This window comes from Pelodiscus sinensis, chromosome 18 (assembly GCF_052426305.1).
Source record: "Pelodiscus sinensis isolate ZL-2025 chromosome 18, ASM5242630v1, whole genome shotgun sequence".
Taxonomy (NCBI): Eukaryota; Metazoa; Chordata; order Testudines; family Trionychidae; genus Pelodiscus; species Pelodiscus sinensis.
Genome location: NC_143069.1, coordinates 31,363,603 through 31,380,421, shown reverse-complemented (window position 1 = coordinate 31,380,421; position 16,819 = coordinate 31,363,603). Strand labels below are relative to the sequence as shown.

The window sequence follows — 16,819 nt, the reverse complement described above, 5'->3', positions numbered from 1 at the left end:
ATCAAATGGGGGTTCGGGGGGCTGGTGCACGAGGATCAAATGGGGGTTCGGGGGGCTGGTGCACGAGGATCAAATGGGGGTTCGGGGGGCTGGTGCACGGGGATCAAATGGGGGTTCGGGGGGGCTGGTGCACGGGGATCAAATGGGGGTTCGGGGGGCTGGTGCACGGGGATCAAATGGGGGTTCGGGGGGCTGGTGCACGGGGATCAAATGGGGGTTCGGGGGGGCTGGTACACGGGGATCAAATGGGGGTTCGGGGGGGCTGGTGCACGGGGATCAAATGGGGGTTCGGGGGGGCTGGTGCATGGGGATCAAATGGGGGTTCGGGGGGGCTTGTGCACGGGGATCAAATGGGGGTTCGGGGGGCTGGTGAATGGGGTCAGAGGGGGGCAATGAGACACAGACACTGGGGTTGTTTTCAGCTGTTTATTTGCTCCAGCTGCTGTCCTCGCGGCATAGAAATACCCCCAGGGGCGAGTACAGGACCCTCCTGCCCTAAGCCCTCCCCCCCATCCCCCAATTTCAGAATCCCCCTCCCCCGCTGAGCACAGACCAGCTGCCTCTAATGGGGGACATTCTCATTGCCCCCCCATGGGGAGGGTTTTTGGCCCCATTTAGGCTCACCCCGCCCCTTCAGCTCCACGCCCCACTGGCTGAGAACCTCCGGCTGTTTCAAGCCAGATGAGGGAGCTTGGCTCAAAATGGGGGACCCCCCCTAACGAGGGGGGCCAGGTGTCCGGTTTTGAACCATTTGAGCTTTGTGCCCAGGAAACAAATTGTGAAAACAGAACCGGGGGGTGTTTCCTGGATCCGCTGACTGGGGATTGGGATGTAACGTCAGGTGTGTCTGGTATTTTTGTTGAAACCATCTGGCAACCCCACGCCGCTTCCCCTTAAGGCCACAGGGCAGCACTGGCTGGCTGGGGGTAGAAACCCCCCTTACATTTGGGGGGGGCGGAGTGTCTCCTGCCTTCACAGGGAAAGGTATCACAGGAAGTGGGGGAGGGGCAGGCCTGCAAGCATAGCGTTCCCCCCCCCCCAATATCTGGGGCAGCTTCCCCCTCCCAGCTAGGGAAGCAAGGGCCTGGAGAAAGGGGAGGATTAGGGCTCCCCATCTGCCTTTCCCCACAACTTCCTGCCCCCTCCCTGGCAGGCATGGCGCTATGCGTGGGGCCTACCCCCCAACCTCCAGGATGGGGCAACCCCCTGGGCCCCAAAGAGGGCAGCTCAGAGGCTATTTCTGGCCCCCCATGGAGGCCCTGTGACCAGGGCCGGATTAAGACACACCGAGGCCCTAAATTATGTCAAATTTAAGGGGCCCCCCAGCACAGCCCCAAAACACAAAACTGAGTAATAATCTGAGGCGCTACTTGGCTTGTGCGTAAATCCGGCCCTGCCTGCCCCCCAGGGCCCATGGGGCCGATCGCAGGCACCCTGCACTGTGGCTGTGCCCTGCCCCGCCGCCGGGGTCCAAAGGAGAGGATTGGGGGGGGCCCTGTGCAGTGGGTGGTCCCTGCCCCCCCAGGCCTTTGGTGACCCTGGCAGTGGGGTGGGCTGCTGCCCCTCACGTGCCGTGCGGCCCCACAGCAGCCAGTGGGGGTGGGGCCCCTCACTCGCGGTGCAGCCCCTCAGCGGGGGCCCCCTGCGGCCGGGGGGCTGGGCGGCCCAGGGCGCGGCCCAGGAGCAGCAGGGCCAGGGCGCCCCCGTGGACACAGAAGTAGATGGAGCGCCAGTAGCGCAGGGTGGGCCCCAGGTCCAGCAGCACGAAGCCCATGCACATGTAGTCGTACGCCCGCATCTTGAGGAACCAGTGGAGCCAGGCGCCCCAGGAGCGGTCCGACTCCGGCGCCGCCCCCCGGCGCCCACGCAGCCCAGCCTCCATCGCCCCCTCGGCCGCCAGGCACAGCGGGATGGTCAGGAAGCTGAGGTAGTAGCCGGGGTGCAGGCCGTGCCAGTAGGCAGAGATCAGCATGGTCCAGGCGCTCCTGGGGGGGGGGGACGGAGGGGTTAACCAAGGGGGGGGGAAGGAATGTGCCTGTCTGAGCCCCACCCCCATTTTCTCACTCCTCCCCTGCCGATTGCACCCCCAATTCCTGACCTAAGCCCCCTCCCAGCCACTCCCCCTCCCCGTTCCTCAGCCCCCTGGAGATTTCACCTCTAATCCCCCTTGTGCCTGAGCCCCCCACAATTCCCGCCCCCACATCGTCCGAGGCCCCCTCCTCATGCACCTGAGATTTCCCAACCAAACCCTGGCCTGGCCCCCCCCCCATATCTGAGTTCTCCTCCCCCATCACCCCCTTTCCCGGAATCCCCAAGCCTGGCCACCTCCCCCCTTTTTTGAGCTTCCCCCCTCCCCCAATGTCGGAGCCGCGCCCCCCACCTCAGGACGTAGGAGCGGAAGGGGGCGCTCTTGTAGATGTACTGGGCCAGCCACCACTGCACCGTCATGTTCCAGTAGCGCATGCCGTCCCGCACCCGCACGCAGAAGTCGGTGCCGTGCGGGTCGATGTTCTTGATGGTCTCGTAGTCGTACGCGGGGGGAGCCTCCCCAGGCGCCCCGTCCTCCGCGCTGGGGGTGTGGGGAAGCAGTCAGTGACCGCACATGAGAGCCCATCCCTGGGGGCGCCCCCCAGAGGGGAAAGGCCCCCGCCCCATTGAGATAGCACCCCCTAGTGGGGAGAGGCCTTATCACCCGCCCTCCCTGCGCCAGCCAATCTCTGCCCTGGGGCTGGGTGGGGGCTGGCGCCCCCTGGAGGAGACAGGCCCCAGGCCGCCTTCCCTGCCCCCCATAGCCAGCCAGTGCCTGCCCCAGGCCGGGTGGCAGCCGGCGTCCCTAGAGGGCAGGGCCGTGGCGCACCTGGGGCAATGGAGAGTGGGGCCCCCGCCGGGGCGGGCGCGGGCGGCCGTGGGGTAGGCCCCGAAGGCGGCGGCGATGCAGGCGCTCTCGGCGCACAGCCAGGCCACGTAGAAGCGCATGCGGAAGACGAAGAAGACGGGCACCATGTAGAAGAGGCGGAAGGGCAGCGCCCGGGCCGGGAAGGCCTCGGTCTGCACGTAGTCCAGCGGGAAGAGCCGCGACACCCCCAGGAAGAGCAGCCCGAAGACCGGGGCCAGCCTGACCCGCGCCAGCAGGGGGCGCCAGCTGGGGATGGCCCGCGAGTCCGGCTGCTGCAGCCAGTCCAGGTAGGTCCTGTAGCGGTAGAAGGGACCTGGGGGGGTATAGGGGGATGGAGGGGGAGGGCAGAGGAGGCGTGGGAGGAGTGGGGAAAGGAGGGAAATGCAGTCATATGTAAGCTAGGGGGCTGTGCCCTTTGCTCGCTATACCCGCCAACCCCCCGTCTCTGGGGGGTAGGCAGGCCCAGCTCTCCCCCCAGCTGCCGGGGAAGGGAGGGCCACACCAGCCCCAGCCTCTCACCCCCCACCCCAGCCTCTCAGCCCCTCCACTCCTCCCCCACTGCAGGCCAAGGTCTCTAGGCCCCCCTCCAGCTGCTGGAGGAGGGTCGGGGCAGCGGAGGAGAGTCAGGGGTTAAGCCAGTTAGGACGGAAAGGGGAGGGCCTGGCAGCCCAGGGCCACAGCACCCAGGCTGGGAGGGGGTGGGACTTGTGGCGTGATGACGTCCCTCTGTCGTCCCATGGGAAAAGTTTTTTATACACATAGCGAGAGAGAGGAAAGAGGAAAAGGCTCCTTCCGCAAGGCCCCACTCCCAGCGTTCCCTCTCAGAGTTTCCGTCCGCGAACCGAGCGAGTTTTTCCTTGGGCTTTTGTTTTGGACGGGTGCCGCACCCAAGTTACGCACGAATTCCTACGTGCGTTTCAAATGTTATGGGAGAACAGGGCCAAAACCCATTCGAAACGAAAGTGAAAATCTGCGACTACAACTCAGCGCAACTCGAAGCTTCTGTTCAGCGCTTTCACGCCATCGTACTTCCAGCCTGCCCAGCTTGGCCCAAGCCACACTCACGTCAGAGCCCAAAACATCTGATTTCCTTTGTCTCCTCCCATGCAGGAAACTGATGGGGTTTTCTCCCCTTCCCCTTACAGTCTGGTAAACAGTTAAAATGTATTTTTCTGAAGTGCATCCCTAGATAAAACTCCTTCCCCCTACTAGGTGTAAAAACCGCGCTGTCTGCTGTAGACCCCGGCTTGGCTTGCTTGCGACTGTGAGAATATCAAATGAACTTCCTGCAAGCTCCAACTTGCTGGCCTTGGCCACATCTGGCTGGTGGAGTCAGACCCTTGCTTTTGTCTGGAAAAACCTACTGAATTTCACTTGACATGCCTGATTTAATCATATCTTAGTTACATATTTCCAGCACACCTGTATCACGTGCCAGGGAACATAATAGAGCAAGTAATTAAGGAATCCATCTGCAAACATCTGGAAGATAATAAGGTGAGAGGTAACAGCCAGCATGGATTTGTAAAGAACAAATCACACAAACCAACCTGAGAGCTTTCTTTGCTAGGATAAGCCTTGTGGATAAAGGAGAAGTAGTGGATGTGGTATATCTAGACTTTAGTAAAGCATCTGATACAGTCTCGCATGACCTTTTTATCAGTAAACTATGGAAATGCAACTTAGATGGGGCTACTATCAGGTGGGTGCATAACTGGCTGGATAACTGTTCTCAGAGAGTAGTTATTAATGGTTCACAATCATGCTGGAAGGGCATAACAAGTGGGGTTCCACAGGGGTCTGTTTCGGGGGGCAGTTCTGTTCAATATCTTCATCAATGAATGATGGCATAGAATGCACACTTATTAAGTTTGCAGATGATACCAAGCTGGGAGGGGTTGCGACTGCTTTGGAGGAGGGATCCTAATTCAAACTGGACAAGCTGGAGAACGGGTCTGAGGTAAACAGGATGAGGTTTAATAAGGACAAATGCAAAGCGCTTCCCTAAGGAAGGAACAATCCGTTTCACACACAGAATGGGAAGCGACTGTCTAGGAAGGAGCACTGCCGAAAGGGATCTAAGGCTCAGAGTGGACCACAAGCTAAATACGAGTCTACAGTGCGACGCTGTTGCAAAAAAAGCAAACGTGATACTGGGCTGCATGAACAGGAGTGTTGTGAGCCAGACACGAGGAGTCGTTCTTTCGCTCTACTCTGCGCTGATTAGGCCTCAGTTGGAGGATTGTGTCCAGTTCTGGGCAGCACATTTCCAGAGAGATGTGGAGAAATCGGAGAAGATCCAGAGAAGAGCAACACAAAGGATGAAAGGTCTAGAAAACATGAGCTACAAGGGAAGGCTGAAAGAACTGAGCTTGTTTAGTTTAGAAAGGAGTAGACTGAGAGGGGACGTGATAACTCCCTTTTAGGTACCTGAAAACTGCTATCAGTAGGGATGTAATAGTGTAGTCGAATAACCGATTAGCAACAGCGTATAGGTTAATGCTATAGACTACACGCATTTCCCTCTCCCCGCCCTTGCCAGTACATTTTGGAGCAGGCTGGCCAGCAGTCCAACTCAGTTCCGATTTGCACCAGGTCCAGAACCTACCCCTGCTGCAGCTCTGCTTTTAAAGTGTATTAGGAGCCAGGCGGGCAGGCAACCTGGCTCAGTTCTGGCTCATGCCGAATCCAGGAGCTCAGGCCCACCCTAGGCAGGGGCTGCTGCCTCCCTATTCCCTATTCTGCTGCCTCTGTATCAGAGGCAGCAATGGGTGACAGGCAGCCAGTTCACAAGGGGATCTAATTTTTATACCGGTTCCCCTCATGGATCGTCTCCCGCCAGGCACCCGGCACTGCTGCCTCTGATACAGCGGCTGCCGGCCCTGCCTCCAGGACTATAGAACAGTCAACTAACCGATAAGAATTAATGAGGTTACTCGACTCTTCAATGAACCGATATTTAACATCCCTAGGTACAAGGAGGAGGGAGAAAAACTGTTCTCCTTGGCCCCTGAGGACAGGACAAGAAGCAAGGGGCTTAAACGGCAGCAAGGGAGGCTGAGCTTGGACATTGGGTAAAACTTCCTAACTGTCCAGGGGGTTCAACACTGGAACAAATTGCCGAGGGCGGTTGTGGAATCTCCATCCCTGGAGATATTGAAGAGCAGGTTGGACAGACGCCTGCCAGGGATGCTCTAGCTCAGGGGTGCTCAACCCTTTTTTAATTTGCGACCCCCAGGGCTGGGAACGTTTTTGTCGAGAGAAAAAAAAAAAGGCCCTGAGAACATTTTGTTTCGGCCCCTTTAATTTAAAGTGGCGGTCCGCTCCCCTGCCGCTCCCCCCGCCACGTGTACATCGGGCGCCGAGCTGAGAAAACAAAACGGAGTTGAGCAGTCGCTCTAGCTGGTGCTTGGTCCTGCCGTGAGGGCAGGGGACGGGACTCGATGTCCTTGCGAGGTCCCTTCCCGTTCCAGCACTCTGTGATTCTACGAATCCTTTCTAGGTGACCCCGCACATCCCCACACAAGCCTATTAGCGGGGGAGTCAGTTTGCAACGACACCTTACGCATTCTACACACCGACAAGTCCAACAGCGAGGGGGGCAGACTCAGTACGTCAGGCCTCACAAAAGGACTCGTGAAGCACCGGCGGACCTCAGTTTCCCAACCCCGTCGGCGAGGCGCTCAGCACCTGTGGGGCCGTCCCACCGACCTGAGTGGGAACCAAAGCCACTCAGCACATTTCAGGGTTGGACTCGTGTGCAGTCCGGGTCGTGTTGATTCCCGCTTTTAGCTGGCCCGGTGGATCCGGCCTTATTAGTGCCATTGTTTTCACGAATTGTGCACCAACCTCTTTGGGGAGAAGGGACTCCCAGAAGCGGGGAGGGAAAAACCCTGCAACGTTTCACTCTGCAATCTGTACGACCCTCAATAATAGACACATAAATCATAGAGCTGGAAGGGACCTTACAAGGGCATCAAGTCCAGCCCCCTGCCCAAGGCAGGACCAATCCCAACTCAATCAACCCGGCCAGGGCTTTGTCAAGCTGAGACTTAAACACCTCTAGGGATGGAGATTCCACCCCCTCCCTAGGGAACCCAGCCCAGCGCTTCACCACCCTCCTAGGGAAATAGTTTCTCCTAATATCCAACCTGGACCTTTCCCACCACAACTTGAGACCATTGCTCCTTGTTCTGCCATCTGTCACTACTGTGAACAGCCTCTCTCCATCCTCTTTGGAACCTCCCTTCAGGAAGTTGAAGGCTGCTCTCAAATCCCCCCTCACTGGTCTCTTCTGCAGACTAAACAGACCCAAGTCCCTCAGCCTCTCCTCGCAGGTCGTGTGCTCCAGCCCCTACTTGTTACTGAATGTACATTTCTTCACAGATATACACCCACAAACACACACAAAATGTCCCTGGCCCCTAGAGCAACCACGCCGTACCCCGGCTCCGGCTCCGGCACCAGCAGCCCACTCCCCACCCAGAGCCGGGACCACAGCCCAGGAGTCCTGGCTCCCAGCTCCCCTCCCCCCGGTCTAGCCATTAGATACCATCCCCCGCCCCCGAGCCAGGGAGAGAACCCCCCCCCCAGTACCTGTCAGGAGCCCCACGTAGCAGAAGCTGTAGCAGAGGATCTGGCCCAGCCCCGGCACGCTGGGGATCAGCCCAACCATGGGGCCCTTGGAGAATGAGGCCACGTCCTGCTTCTTGGCCTGGCTGAGCTCCTGCACCTCATTGGCCAGGCTCACCATCTGGGGCAGGGCGAAACACCAGGGTGAGTGACCCCTACTGGAGCACTGCCGCTGCACGGCATCCACCTACCCCCAGCACGGTGCCCCCTCCCACAGCGCAGCGCCCCACGGCGGCCCCTTCCCACAGCGCAGCGCCCCACGGGGGCCCCCTCCCGCAGTGCAGCACCCCCATGGCGCCCTCTGTCACAGTGCAGTGCCCCACAGCGTCCCAATGAAGCCAACACCGAGTGGGAGGGCAACACAACCCCCCCCCCCACACACACACAGAGCACCTTGAGGGTCAGCAGCAGCTGCATGGCGTTGGTGAAGGGCGTCGGGGCCGGCAGCCCAAAGAAGGTCACCGTCCGGAAGAAGAGCAGGTAGGAGAAGGTCCAGCCGAGGGTCAGGTAGTGACAGGACCTGGGGGCAGAGGACAGGCTATTTGGCCTCACTCCCAGAACCCCCTGCTCCTGTCACCTCCCTCCCCCCCCCCCCAATCTTCCTCCCTGGATCCCAGAATTCCCTGCTCCCTTCTGTCTCGCCCCCCCCCTCCAGCTTTCCACAGCTCTCAAAATCCCCCCATCCCCTCCTCCAACCACTAGCCCCCGCTTCCACCCAAGCCGGGATGGAACCCAGGTGTCCTGGCTCCCAGCCCCCAGCACTAACCATTAGGTTCCACTACCCCTCCCAGAGCCAGGGAGAGAACCCAAGTGTCCTGGCTCTTAGCTCACCGGGGGGAGAGGCTGAGGATCACCCATGTGCCCAGGATGGTGACCAGGGAGTGCCAGGTGTGGATGTTGCAAGTGACCAGCGTCAGGAGCAGCCCCACGGCTGCCCCCCCCAACTGCTTCTCTCGGTATCCTGAGGGGGGGGGGGGCAGGAAAGAAACAAATCAGATCTCAGCTCCCCTTCCCAACCAGAGCCCCCCACAGCAAATTCACCTGGCACTTAGGACAACGCAGGGTGGGGACTGGCTGGTTCGGGGGAGGGGGGCAGGGAATGGGGAATGAAGTCTGTCCCCTCTAGGGGGTGCTGGCTCCCATCCAGGTCAGGGCCTGGCCGGCTTAGGGCGATGGGCCAGGGGCCTGTCCCCTCTAGGGGGAACTGGCCCCCACCCAGAGCCACGGTGGAGGGGCTGGCTTGGCGTGCAGGGAAATCCTGAACCCCCAAACCCCTATCCCCTATATGTAGGACCCCAGAATCCAGGAGCTTTTACTGTAGCCCCTCACAAGAAGATTGGCAGGGGGAGGCTAGTGCGAGGGTCCCCCACATCCGTGCACACCTCCCCCCCAATATCTCCAAATTCCTGCTGGCTTGAGACACAGTCCAGCCTCCCCCCTGCCTCCGCCCCCGTAATCAAGAGAAGAAATCTTGCAAGAGGAAGCTGAGGTGAGGAAATGCCGGATGGGAGGGGTGGCCGGCGACGGAGGGGATGGGGGGAGGGAGGAGCTGGGAGGAAGGGCCCTCGCGGGAGGGGAAGAGGGTCTTTTTAGTGGGATTTTCTCTAGCCCCCATCCCTGTCCCCACCCCCAGCCATAGCATGAAGGGGAGGGGCCAGCGCTGCTCCCACATCCGCCCCCCCCCTCAGAGTCACTCACCCCCCCTCTTGAAGAGAAAGCCGATGGGGATGGAGAAAAGCAGCACGGCCAGGTAGGTCCACTCCTGCGGGGTCATCCCAGCTCTGTCGGGGGACAAAACCCAGTGTCGGGCAGTTCCACAGGCCACACAGGCACCAGTGGCTGCAGGGGGGCACTGTGGGCTCAGTCCCGCAGGTGGGAAGGGAAGTGCAGGGAGAGGACATCCGGCCCCAGGGCGGCGATTGGCTGGCTCAGTAGGGGCGGGGAATGGGACATGGAGACTCTCCCCTGCAGGGGGCGCTGGCTCTGCATTGGCAGCATCCCCCATTGTCCAATCCAGCTGAGCACCCCTGGCCCCCCACAGGGCCATGGGCTGGATTGGCCAGCCTGGGGAAAAGGCAGTAAAGGCAGCACAGTGCGGGGAGGGGGCGAGTTAATACACCAGGGATTATATAGGGAACATCAAACTGCCTTGTTGCCCCCAGTAGCCACTGGACAGCCCCCCCCCCCCCCGACACCCCGCATATCCGAGAGCAGAGCCACATTCACATTCATTACGGTAGCTTCTAGCCCCACTCCCCATTGCACCAGGCACTGTGTGCTATTTATTAGGTGTATTATGGTAGCTGCTAGCACCACTCCCCATTGCACCAGGCACTGTGTGCTATTTATTAGGTGTATTACAGTAGCTGCTAGCCCCACCCCATTGCGCCATGGTGTACTAGGTATTTTACAGTAACTGCTAGCTCCGCTAGTGCCAGGCACTGTACAATATGTATTAGGTGTATTACGGTAACTGCTAGCCTCATCCCCATTGTACCAGGCACTGTACAATATGTATTAGGTGTATTACGGTAACTGCTAGCCTCATCCCCATTGTACCAGGCACTGTACATTATTATGTGCAGATAGTCCCCGACTTACGGACGAGTTACGTACCAAACTCTTGGTCGTAACTCGATCTGTTTGTAAGTCGGACCCCATTCACTTAAATGTGACCGCGCTGTTCGTAAGCACGGATCGCGCGTTTGTAACTTGGGGACTGGCTGTAATGCGCTTAACGGGAGATTGGTCGTAAGTACGAACGGTTGTAAGTCGATGCGTTCATAACTCAGGGACCACCTGTATATTGCAGTAGCTCCTAGCCCCGCCCCATGGCACCAGGCGCTGCACGTCATTAGATGCGTTATGGTAACTCCTAGCCCCACCCACGTCACCCGGCGCTGCCTGTCATTAGGTGCATTACGGTAGCCCCGCCTCCCAGCGCCAGGCACTGCTCGTTATTAAGTGCATTATGGTAGCCCTTAGCCCTGCGCCACGGCGCCAGGCGCTGCTCGTCATTAAGTGCATTACGGTAGCCCTTAGCCCTGCCCCACAGCGCCAGGTGCTGCTTGTCATTCTTCTTGGACTGAGCCATCGATTGACGGATCTCATCTTCTATGACTTCATTAATGAGTGACTAACTCAATCCTTGATCGGCAGAGCCAATTACAGATGTCCCATAAAAACCCGCCTACTGCAGGTGTTGTACGTTCCTTTCAGATCCTGCGCTTTTCCTGCAATGCCTGGCTACGCCGACTCTCAAAGCAATGAAGAGCCAGTACAGCGGTTTGCCAGGACAATCTGTCCTGAACTAGAGTATCCAGATCATTGGGAGATAAGCCGCGTGACTTCATGTTGGCCTTTAAAATATCTTTATGGTGCTTTTACTGACCAATGATTGAGCGCTTTCCATGAGCAAGCCGGCCATAGAAGACCATCTTTGGTATCCGCGTGTCATCCAGTGAAACTGTTTGTTCATGGGCATTGCTTCCATGCTCATGACGCCACACAGCCTAAGAACCTCCGTTTTAGGAATTTTGTCCCAATTCACATGGGCAATCGTCCTCAGACCACGCATATGGACTCGATCGAGCTTCAAAACATGGCGACGATATATTGTCCATGACTCCGAGCGATACGGCAGGATATTCAGGACAACTGGCTGATATACCACTACGTTGGTCTGCAGTTTGATACCAGGGTCATTCCACAGGCATTTGGTCAATTTTCCAAAGGCAGCGCTGGCTTTGGCTAGTTGAGCAGATACGACATGATCCACGTTTAGCTAGAAGCCAGTACACTTCCCAGGCAGCAGAACTTGTCAACAGCCTTAAGGACGGTGCCAGCAGCAGTAATCACTGGAGGGCTGGGCTCCTTCCAAACAGGCTGAGGCAGAACTTCTGTCTTCTTGAGATTCACTGTGAGTCCAAAGCGGTGAACAGACGTGACAAAGCGATCAAAAAGCTTTTGTGCATCCTTCACTGAATGAGCCAACAGTGCACAGTCATCAGCAAACTGAAGATCACGGATAGTTGTAGTAACCACTTTGCTGCGAGCCTGAAGTCTCCGGAGACTGAAAATGCTGCCATCTGTTCGGAACAGAATAGGCAAGCCCAACGATAAAAGCAACGAACAGCATCACTGAAAAATAGATGTTGAACAGGAGAGGAGCAAGGACAGATGCTTTGTGCCGCTTGAGATTTCAAAAGGTGCTGCTGTCTCTCCATAGTCAAGGACGCGACCCGGCATGCCATCGTGAAAGGACTGAACAATGCTGACACATTTTTCAGGACAGCCAATTCGCCCAAGTATTTTCCATCTCTGTTACTGTGACGGCGTGTCAGGGAGCCCCCGACCCTGCACCCCCATCCGCAGCCAGATGTGACTCTCAGCCGGCCAGTAGAGCAGAGGTCTTATTGGTTCTCAGGGACAAAGCCTAGCATAGAGTGACATTAGCTAGGACATCATGAGCAGACAGCCTTATTCCTCTCGGGCCATGTCTATCAGCCACATCTTGGAGTTTAACTGCTTGAAGAGGACACCAGTTCTCTTTCATTTGCTGTAATTTGACTTGTGCCTCCTGCTTAGCTCGAATATATGCTGATTTCCTGGCATTCTCTTTGTCATTATTAAGAAGAGCTTCGGCATCTCTGTCCTTGTCGTCAAACCAGTCCTTGTCCCTGGTGTTTTGGAAACCGAGGATCTCGACAGCAATTCTGTAGGTTGTTTCTTTGATGTTAATTCAATCATTCTCAATAGTGGGTGACCTTTCTGGACCTTCATTGCTGATGACTAAGGAAGCATCAAGACTGCGTTGAAACAGCACTTGTGTCTCGGATATTTCAAGTTTGCCTACATCCAACTTTTTTCAGCTTACAGCAGAATGATGGCATATTGGTGGACAAAGATTCAAGGAGACAACACTGTGTACCATGTAGTGGTCAGACCAGGAGCCAGAGCCACGCAGAAAGTTCTCTTTGTTTTGTGACGAAATAGCCAATCATACGCCAATGCTTAGACAGAGGGTGCATCTAAGTTGCTTTGTATTTGTTTGCTTGTTGGAAGAAAGTGCTTGTGACAGCAAGCTCATGCTGCGCACAAGCTGGAAGAAGAAAAGTGCCATTTGAGTTCTCACTGCGAATACCATGATATCCCAGCTCCTTTGACCATTTGGTGTCGTCCTGACCAACTGTAGCATTAAAATCACCGAGGATGTATAGCTTGGATTTGAAAGGCCTGGAACTGCACATCATTAGGTGCATTACGGTAGCTCCTAGCTCCATCCTGCCCCTCATTAGGTGCATTACGGTAGCTCCTGGCCCCGCCCCCTGCTGCACGTCATTAGGTGCATTACGGTAGCTCCTAGCCCCGCCCGGTGCTGCACGTCATTAGGTGCATTACGGTAGCTCCTAGCTCCATCCTGCCCCTCATTAGGTGCATTACGGTAGCTCCTAGCCCCGCCCACTGCTGCACGTCATTAGGTGCATTACGGTAGCTCCTAGCCCCGCCCCGCCCACACTCAGAACTCGCCCTCCCCCGCCTGGCAGCGCCCCCTGGATGGGGGGGGGGAATGAGGGGCCGCGCGGAGCCCAAACGGGGGGGGCGGGGGGATGAAAAACAGCCTGGAGCGGCCCCTCCCCCCGCGCGCTCCCCGCGCCACTCACCGCCCGGGCCCCGCCTCTCCCGGCAGGGTCGGTGCCGAACTTACTCCTGGGGCAGCCCCGCCCCCCCGCCTCCGCGGGGATTGGCCAATGGGGCCGTCGCTCAGCGCAAGCCCCGCCCCCTGCTGGAGCTCTGGCCGCGGCCGCCGGCAAAGGCCCCGCCCCGGAGCTGGGAGCCCAGGCGGGCAGGTGAGTGCGCGCGGGCAGGGGGCCGCGCTGCGTCTGGCCCTTTAAGAACCTGCTTCCCAGAATCCCCGGGGAGGGCAGCCCCGGCGCGGCTCGGCAAGAATGGATTACCCAGCATCCCTTGCGGGGAGGTGGTCCCAGAATCCCCTGGGTGCGCACGCGCTGGGGGGAGGGGTGGATGGAGCGGTTTTTAAGAATGGGACTCCCAGAGTGCCTTGCGGCAGGGGGCGGGGTTTGGTCCTGCAAGGGATTCCCAGGTGGCCAGATCCAGGCTCCCTGAAAAGGGTCTTTCCCGGCATCCTCTGGGGCATCAGCTCTGCTTGGGACCCAGCCCCAGGGCATGCTGGGATTGCAGCACCCTGCCCCCCCAGCTAGGGACCCCCAGCCCCAGGGCATGCTGGGATTGCAACACCCTGCCCCCCCCCAGCTAGGGACCCCCAGCCCCAGGGCATGCTGGGATTACAGCACCCTGCCCCCCCAGCTAGGGACCCCCAGCCCCAGGGCATGCTGGGATTGCAGCACCCTGCCCCCCCAGCTAGGGACCCCCAGCCCCAGGGCATGCTGGGATTGCAGCACCCTGCCCCCCCTCAGCTAGGGACCCCCAGCCCCAGGGCATGCTGGGATTGCAGCACCCTGCCCCCCCAGCTAGGGACCCCCAGCCCCAGGGCATGCTGGGATTGCAGCACCCTGCCCCCCCTCAGCTAGGGACCCCCAGCCCCAGGGCATGCTGGGATTGCAGCACCCTGCCCCCCCAGCTAGGGACCCCCAGCCCCAGGGCATGCTGGGCTTGCAGCACCCTGCCCCTCCTCAGCTAGAGAGCCCCAGGGCATGCTGGGATTGCAGCACTCTGCCCCCCCCAGCTAGAGATCCCCAGCCCCAGGGCATGCTGGGCTTGCAGCACCCTGTCCCCCCCAGCTAGAGAGCCCCAGGGCATGCTGGGCTTGCAGAACCCTGCCCCTCCTCAGCTAGGGTCCCCCAGCCCCAGGGCATGCTGGGATTGCAGCACCCTGCCCCTCCTCAGCTAGGGACCCCCACCCCCAGGGCATGCTGGGCTTGCAGCACCCTGCCCCCCCTCAGCTAGAGAGCCCCAGGGCATGCTGGGATTGCAGTGCCCCACCTCAGAAGTGGCTGTATCTCAGCAGCAGGCTAAGGGTCCCCATATAACCAGCCCTCATGCCCCCACACCAGGGGGCTGCGTCCCTAACCCTTTCTGCTTCCCTCCCTGCAGGGGCCGGGGTGCCATGATCCAGATCCACGTGCTGCAGGGGGCAGCTCTCGTGTGGAGCGCTGAGGATGCCCGGGAGATCCGAGAGCGGTTCCGGCTGGTGGGAACCCTGGTGGGGGCACTGGCCCGCAAGCCCCGGCAGAACACTCGCCTAGGCCTTCCCCTGCAGCTGCTCCCCGAGGAGGCCCGGCTGCTCGCCGAGCTGGGGGAAGCCATCCTGGTGAGGAGCACCGAGACCCAGCCCCTGGTGGAGGGGGAAGAACTGAACCAGGTGAGGGGCCTGGGTCTTTTCTCCTGCAGGGATTGGCTGGCTCGGGGGTGGGGAATAGGGCGGGGGGGGGGGGTCTTTCCCCTCTAGGCAGTGCTGGCTCGGGGCTAGGCCAAGGTGCAGCAGCAGCAGTGTGGAGCGTGTTTGGAGCAGGGCTGCTTTCGGGAGACCGTTGTGCCGCTTACCCCATAATGGTGCTAACCCCGTGTCCCCCTAAACCCAGGCATCCGAGGTGGAGGCCTACAAGCAAGAGCTGGAGGAGAGCTACCAAGAGCAGCAGCGCCTGGCCGGAGCAGAGAGAGGGGCCCTGCTGGCCCGGCTGGCCGACCACATTGCCGAGGGCCGAGCTCGCCGCCGACAGGAGCGTGGGGAGGCGCCAGGTGGGGCTGGTGCGTGCCTGGGGCTCGGAGGGGAAATCCAGGGGCTGCAGAGAAGGGGGAGGGGGTCAGTAAGGGGTGTTTTCCTCTAGCTGTCAGTGCTCAGCGCAGGGCCTGTGTGGCAGGGAGCATGGGTAGGGGCTCAGCTGCAGGAGACTCCTTTGTGGATCAATGTCAGGTCCCCCTATAACAAGCCTCGCCCCAGAGCTGACTGCATCTCAGTGTCTGGTGAGGGGCTCACGGATAACCAGCCCCAGCTCCTCCTAGCCTGTTGCTCTCTCCACTCCCAGATGCTGGAGAGGATTCGGGGCTCCTGGATTCACCTTTCATCCTGCCCCGCGGCTCCATGATGGTCCAGCTGCCCACGGCCCGATGCCACTCGGGGCAGATCGAGCGAGTGGACTGGACCTCCCCCTCCCCGGACTGGCCTCATGCCAACTGCCCAGCCCACGAGGCCCGGTACCATGTCTTCCGTGAGCTGTGGGACCGGGGTTACTACCTGTCTGGGGGGAGCAAGTTTGGGGGAGACTTCCTCGTGTACCCAGGTATGGGGGAACTGGACCAGAGCTGGGCGGGGGGAAATGGGGTAGGAGGAGCTGAGCAGGCTTGGGGAGGGGTACCGGGGGGGGGGGCACTATTGGCTTCAAATGGGGAAGGGTTGGATGGGGGGGTCAAGGAGAGGAGGATTAAAGGGAGTAGGGGGGCAGAGAGCAGCTAGCCTGACCCCTCCCCTTTGGCCTTTTCCCTGCAGGAGACCCCCTGCGGTTCCATGCCCACTACATCGCGCTGTGCTGCCCCCCGGGGGCTCCCCTCCCCCTCTGCGCCCTGGTGGCAGCTGCCCGCCTGGGCACCAGCGTCAAGAAGACCGTGTTGCTCTGCTCCCCGAGCCCGAGCGGCACCGTTGCCTTCACCTCCCTGCAGTGGAGCGGGCTGCAGTGACGCCCGCCCGGCCAGCATCAGCGGACACAGTCCGCACCCCCAACCCAGCCTGCTGAGTCAGCTGGGGACGCTGCTGGGGGCATCTGCCAGATTGGGGCTGAGCAGTTCACGGATGTTACTTAAAAAAAGGGTCCTGGCAGAGCTGTAGGGTAGGGGCTGGAGGGTGGGAGGGGCACCAGCAAGGGTATGGAAAGCCCAGGGCTGGGCTGGCAGGGGCTACGGGTCAGGAGTGAGGGGCACCAGCAGGGCCGGAGGAAGCCTGTGCAGAGCCATCCCCTCTGGTCCAATGGATAGTTTGGGGCAGCTGCCCCAGGCCTTGTGGACAGCTTGGGGTATTACCAGGGGGCCTGGTGTGGGCATCGGGGTTCCCCCCACCCCACTTACCAGAAACCCATGGCAGCAAGTGCTCTGCCACACACCGCTGGGACCCACTGCTGCCAGCATGAAGCCCCTCAATAGTTCCCAGGCCATGGTGCTGAGGGGAAGGAGTTTGGGGGCAGGGATGATATGGGGGGGGGGCGCGTGGAGGGCGCTGTCCCTGGCCCCACAGCCCTTAGGGACAGCACTGAGCCCACAGCTAGGCAAGCAGGGGCTGTGGGGCGCGAGTAAGGGGGGACCCAGGCAGGGAGAAGGAGG

At 59.8% G+C, this 16,819-nt stretch overlaps 2 protein-coding genes across 8 annotated transcripts; one reads left to right on the top strand and one right to left on the bottom strand.

Moving 5' to 3' along the window:
• Positions 1–944: 944 nt before the first annotated feature.
• On the bottom strand, positions 945–13,547 carry MBOAT7 (membrane bound acylglycerophosphatidylinositol O-acyltransferase MBOAT7). Of its 4 annotated transcripts, none has more exons than XM_075915536.2 (8): positions 13,486–13,547; positions 9,227–9,309; positions 8,360–8,489; positions 7,922–8,048; positions 7,493–7,649; positions 2,858–3,209; positions 2,381–2,569; positions 945–1,985 (listed from the first exon to the last, which is right to left on the bottom strand). In XM_075915536.2, exons 2-8 carry the CDS (start codon positions 9,300–9,302, stop codon positions 1,610–1,612), a joined length of 1,407 nt encoding a protein of 468 aa, XP_075771651.2. In that variant the 5' UTR covers positions 9,303–9,309; positions 13,486–13,547; the 3' UTR covers positions 945–1,609. The 4 variants fall into 4 exon arrangements, with proteins under 4 accessions (XP_075771651.2, XP_075771653.2, XP_075771654.2 ...); XM_075915538.2 differs by having other exon boundaries at positions 13,427–13,496; XM_075915539.2 differs by lacking the exon at positions 13,486–13,547 and adding an exon at positions 13,236–13,370.
• TSEN34 (tRNA splicing endonuclease subunit 34) lies at positions 13,247–16,760 on the top strand. 4 transcript variants are annotated; one of them, XM_075915542.2, is made up of 5 exons: positions 13,247–13,377; positions 14,603–14,870; positions 15,091–15,247; positions 15,535–15,789; positions 15,996–16,760. In XM_075915542.2, exons 2-5 carry the CDS (start codon positions 14,616–14,618, stop codon positions 16,181–16,183), a joined length of 855 nt encoding a protein of 284 aa, XP_075771657.2. In that variant the 5' UTR covers positions 13,247–13,377; positions 14,603–14,615; the 3' UTR covers positions 16,184–16,760. The 4 variants fall into 4 exon arrangements, with proteins under 4 accessions (XP_075771657.2, XP_075771658.2, XP_075771655.2 ...); XM_075915543.2 differs by having other exon boundaries at positions 15,091–15,256; positions 15,535–15,703; XM_075915540.2 differs by having other exon boundaries at positions 15,091–15,256.
• The last annotated feature ends 59 nt before the right edge of the window (positions 16,761–16,819 follow it).

What these genes read in the sequence shown, in the direction of transcription:
- TSEN34 (XM_075915540.2), top strand. Translation starts at nt 14,616, where the DNA reads ATGATCCAGATCCACGTGCTGCAGGGGGCAGCTCTCGTGTGGAGCGCT. An exon ending in AGGGGGAAGAACTGAACCAG is followed by an intron (nt 14,871 to 15,090) that starts GTGAGGGGCCTG and finishes CCCTAAACCCAG; the next exon opens with GCATCCGAGGTGGAGGCCTA. An exon ending in GGAGGCGCCAGGTGGGGCTG is followed by an intron (nt 15,257 to 15,534) that starts GTGCGTGCCTGG and finishes CTCCACTCCCAG; the next exon opens with ATGCTGGAGAGGATTCGGGG.
- MBOAT7 (XM_075915536.2), bottom strand. Translation starts at nt 9,302, where the DNA reads ATGACCCCGCAGGAGTGGACCTACCTGGCCGTGCTGCTTTTCTCCATC. An exon ending in AGCTGCTGCTGACCCTCAAG is followed by an intron (nt 7,650 to 7,921) that starts GTGCTCTGTGTG and finishes GCCCTGCCCCAG; the next exon opens with ATGGTGAGCCTGGCCAATGA. An exon ending in CCCACTCTCCATTGCCCCAG is followed by an intron (nt 2,570 to 2,857) that starts GTGCGCCACGGC and finishes CCACACCCCCAG; the next exon opens with CGCGGAGGACGGGGCGCCTG.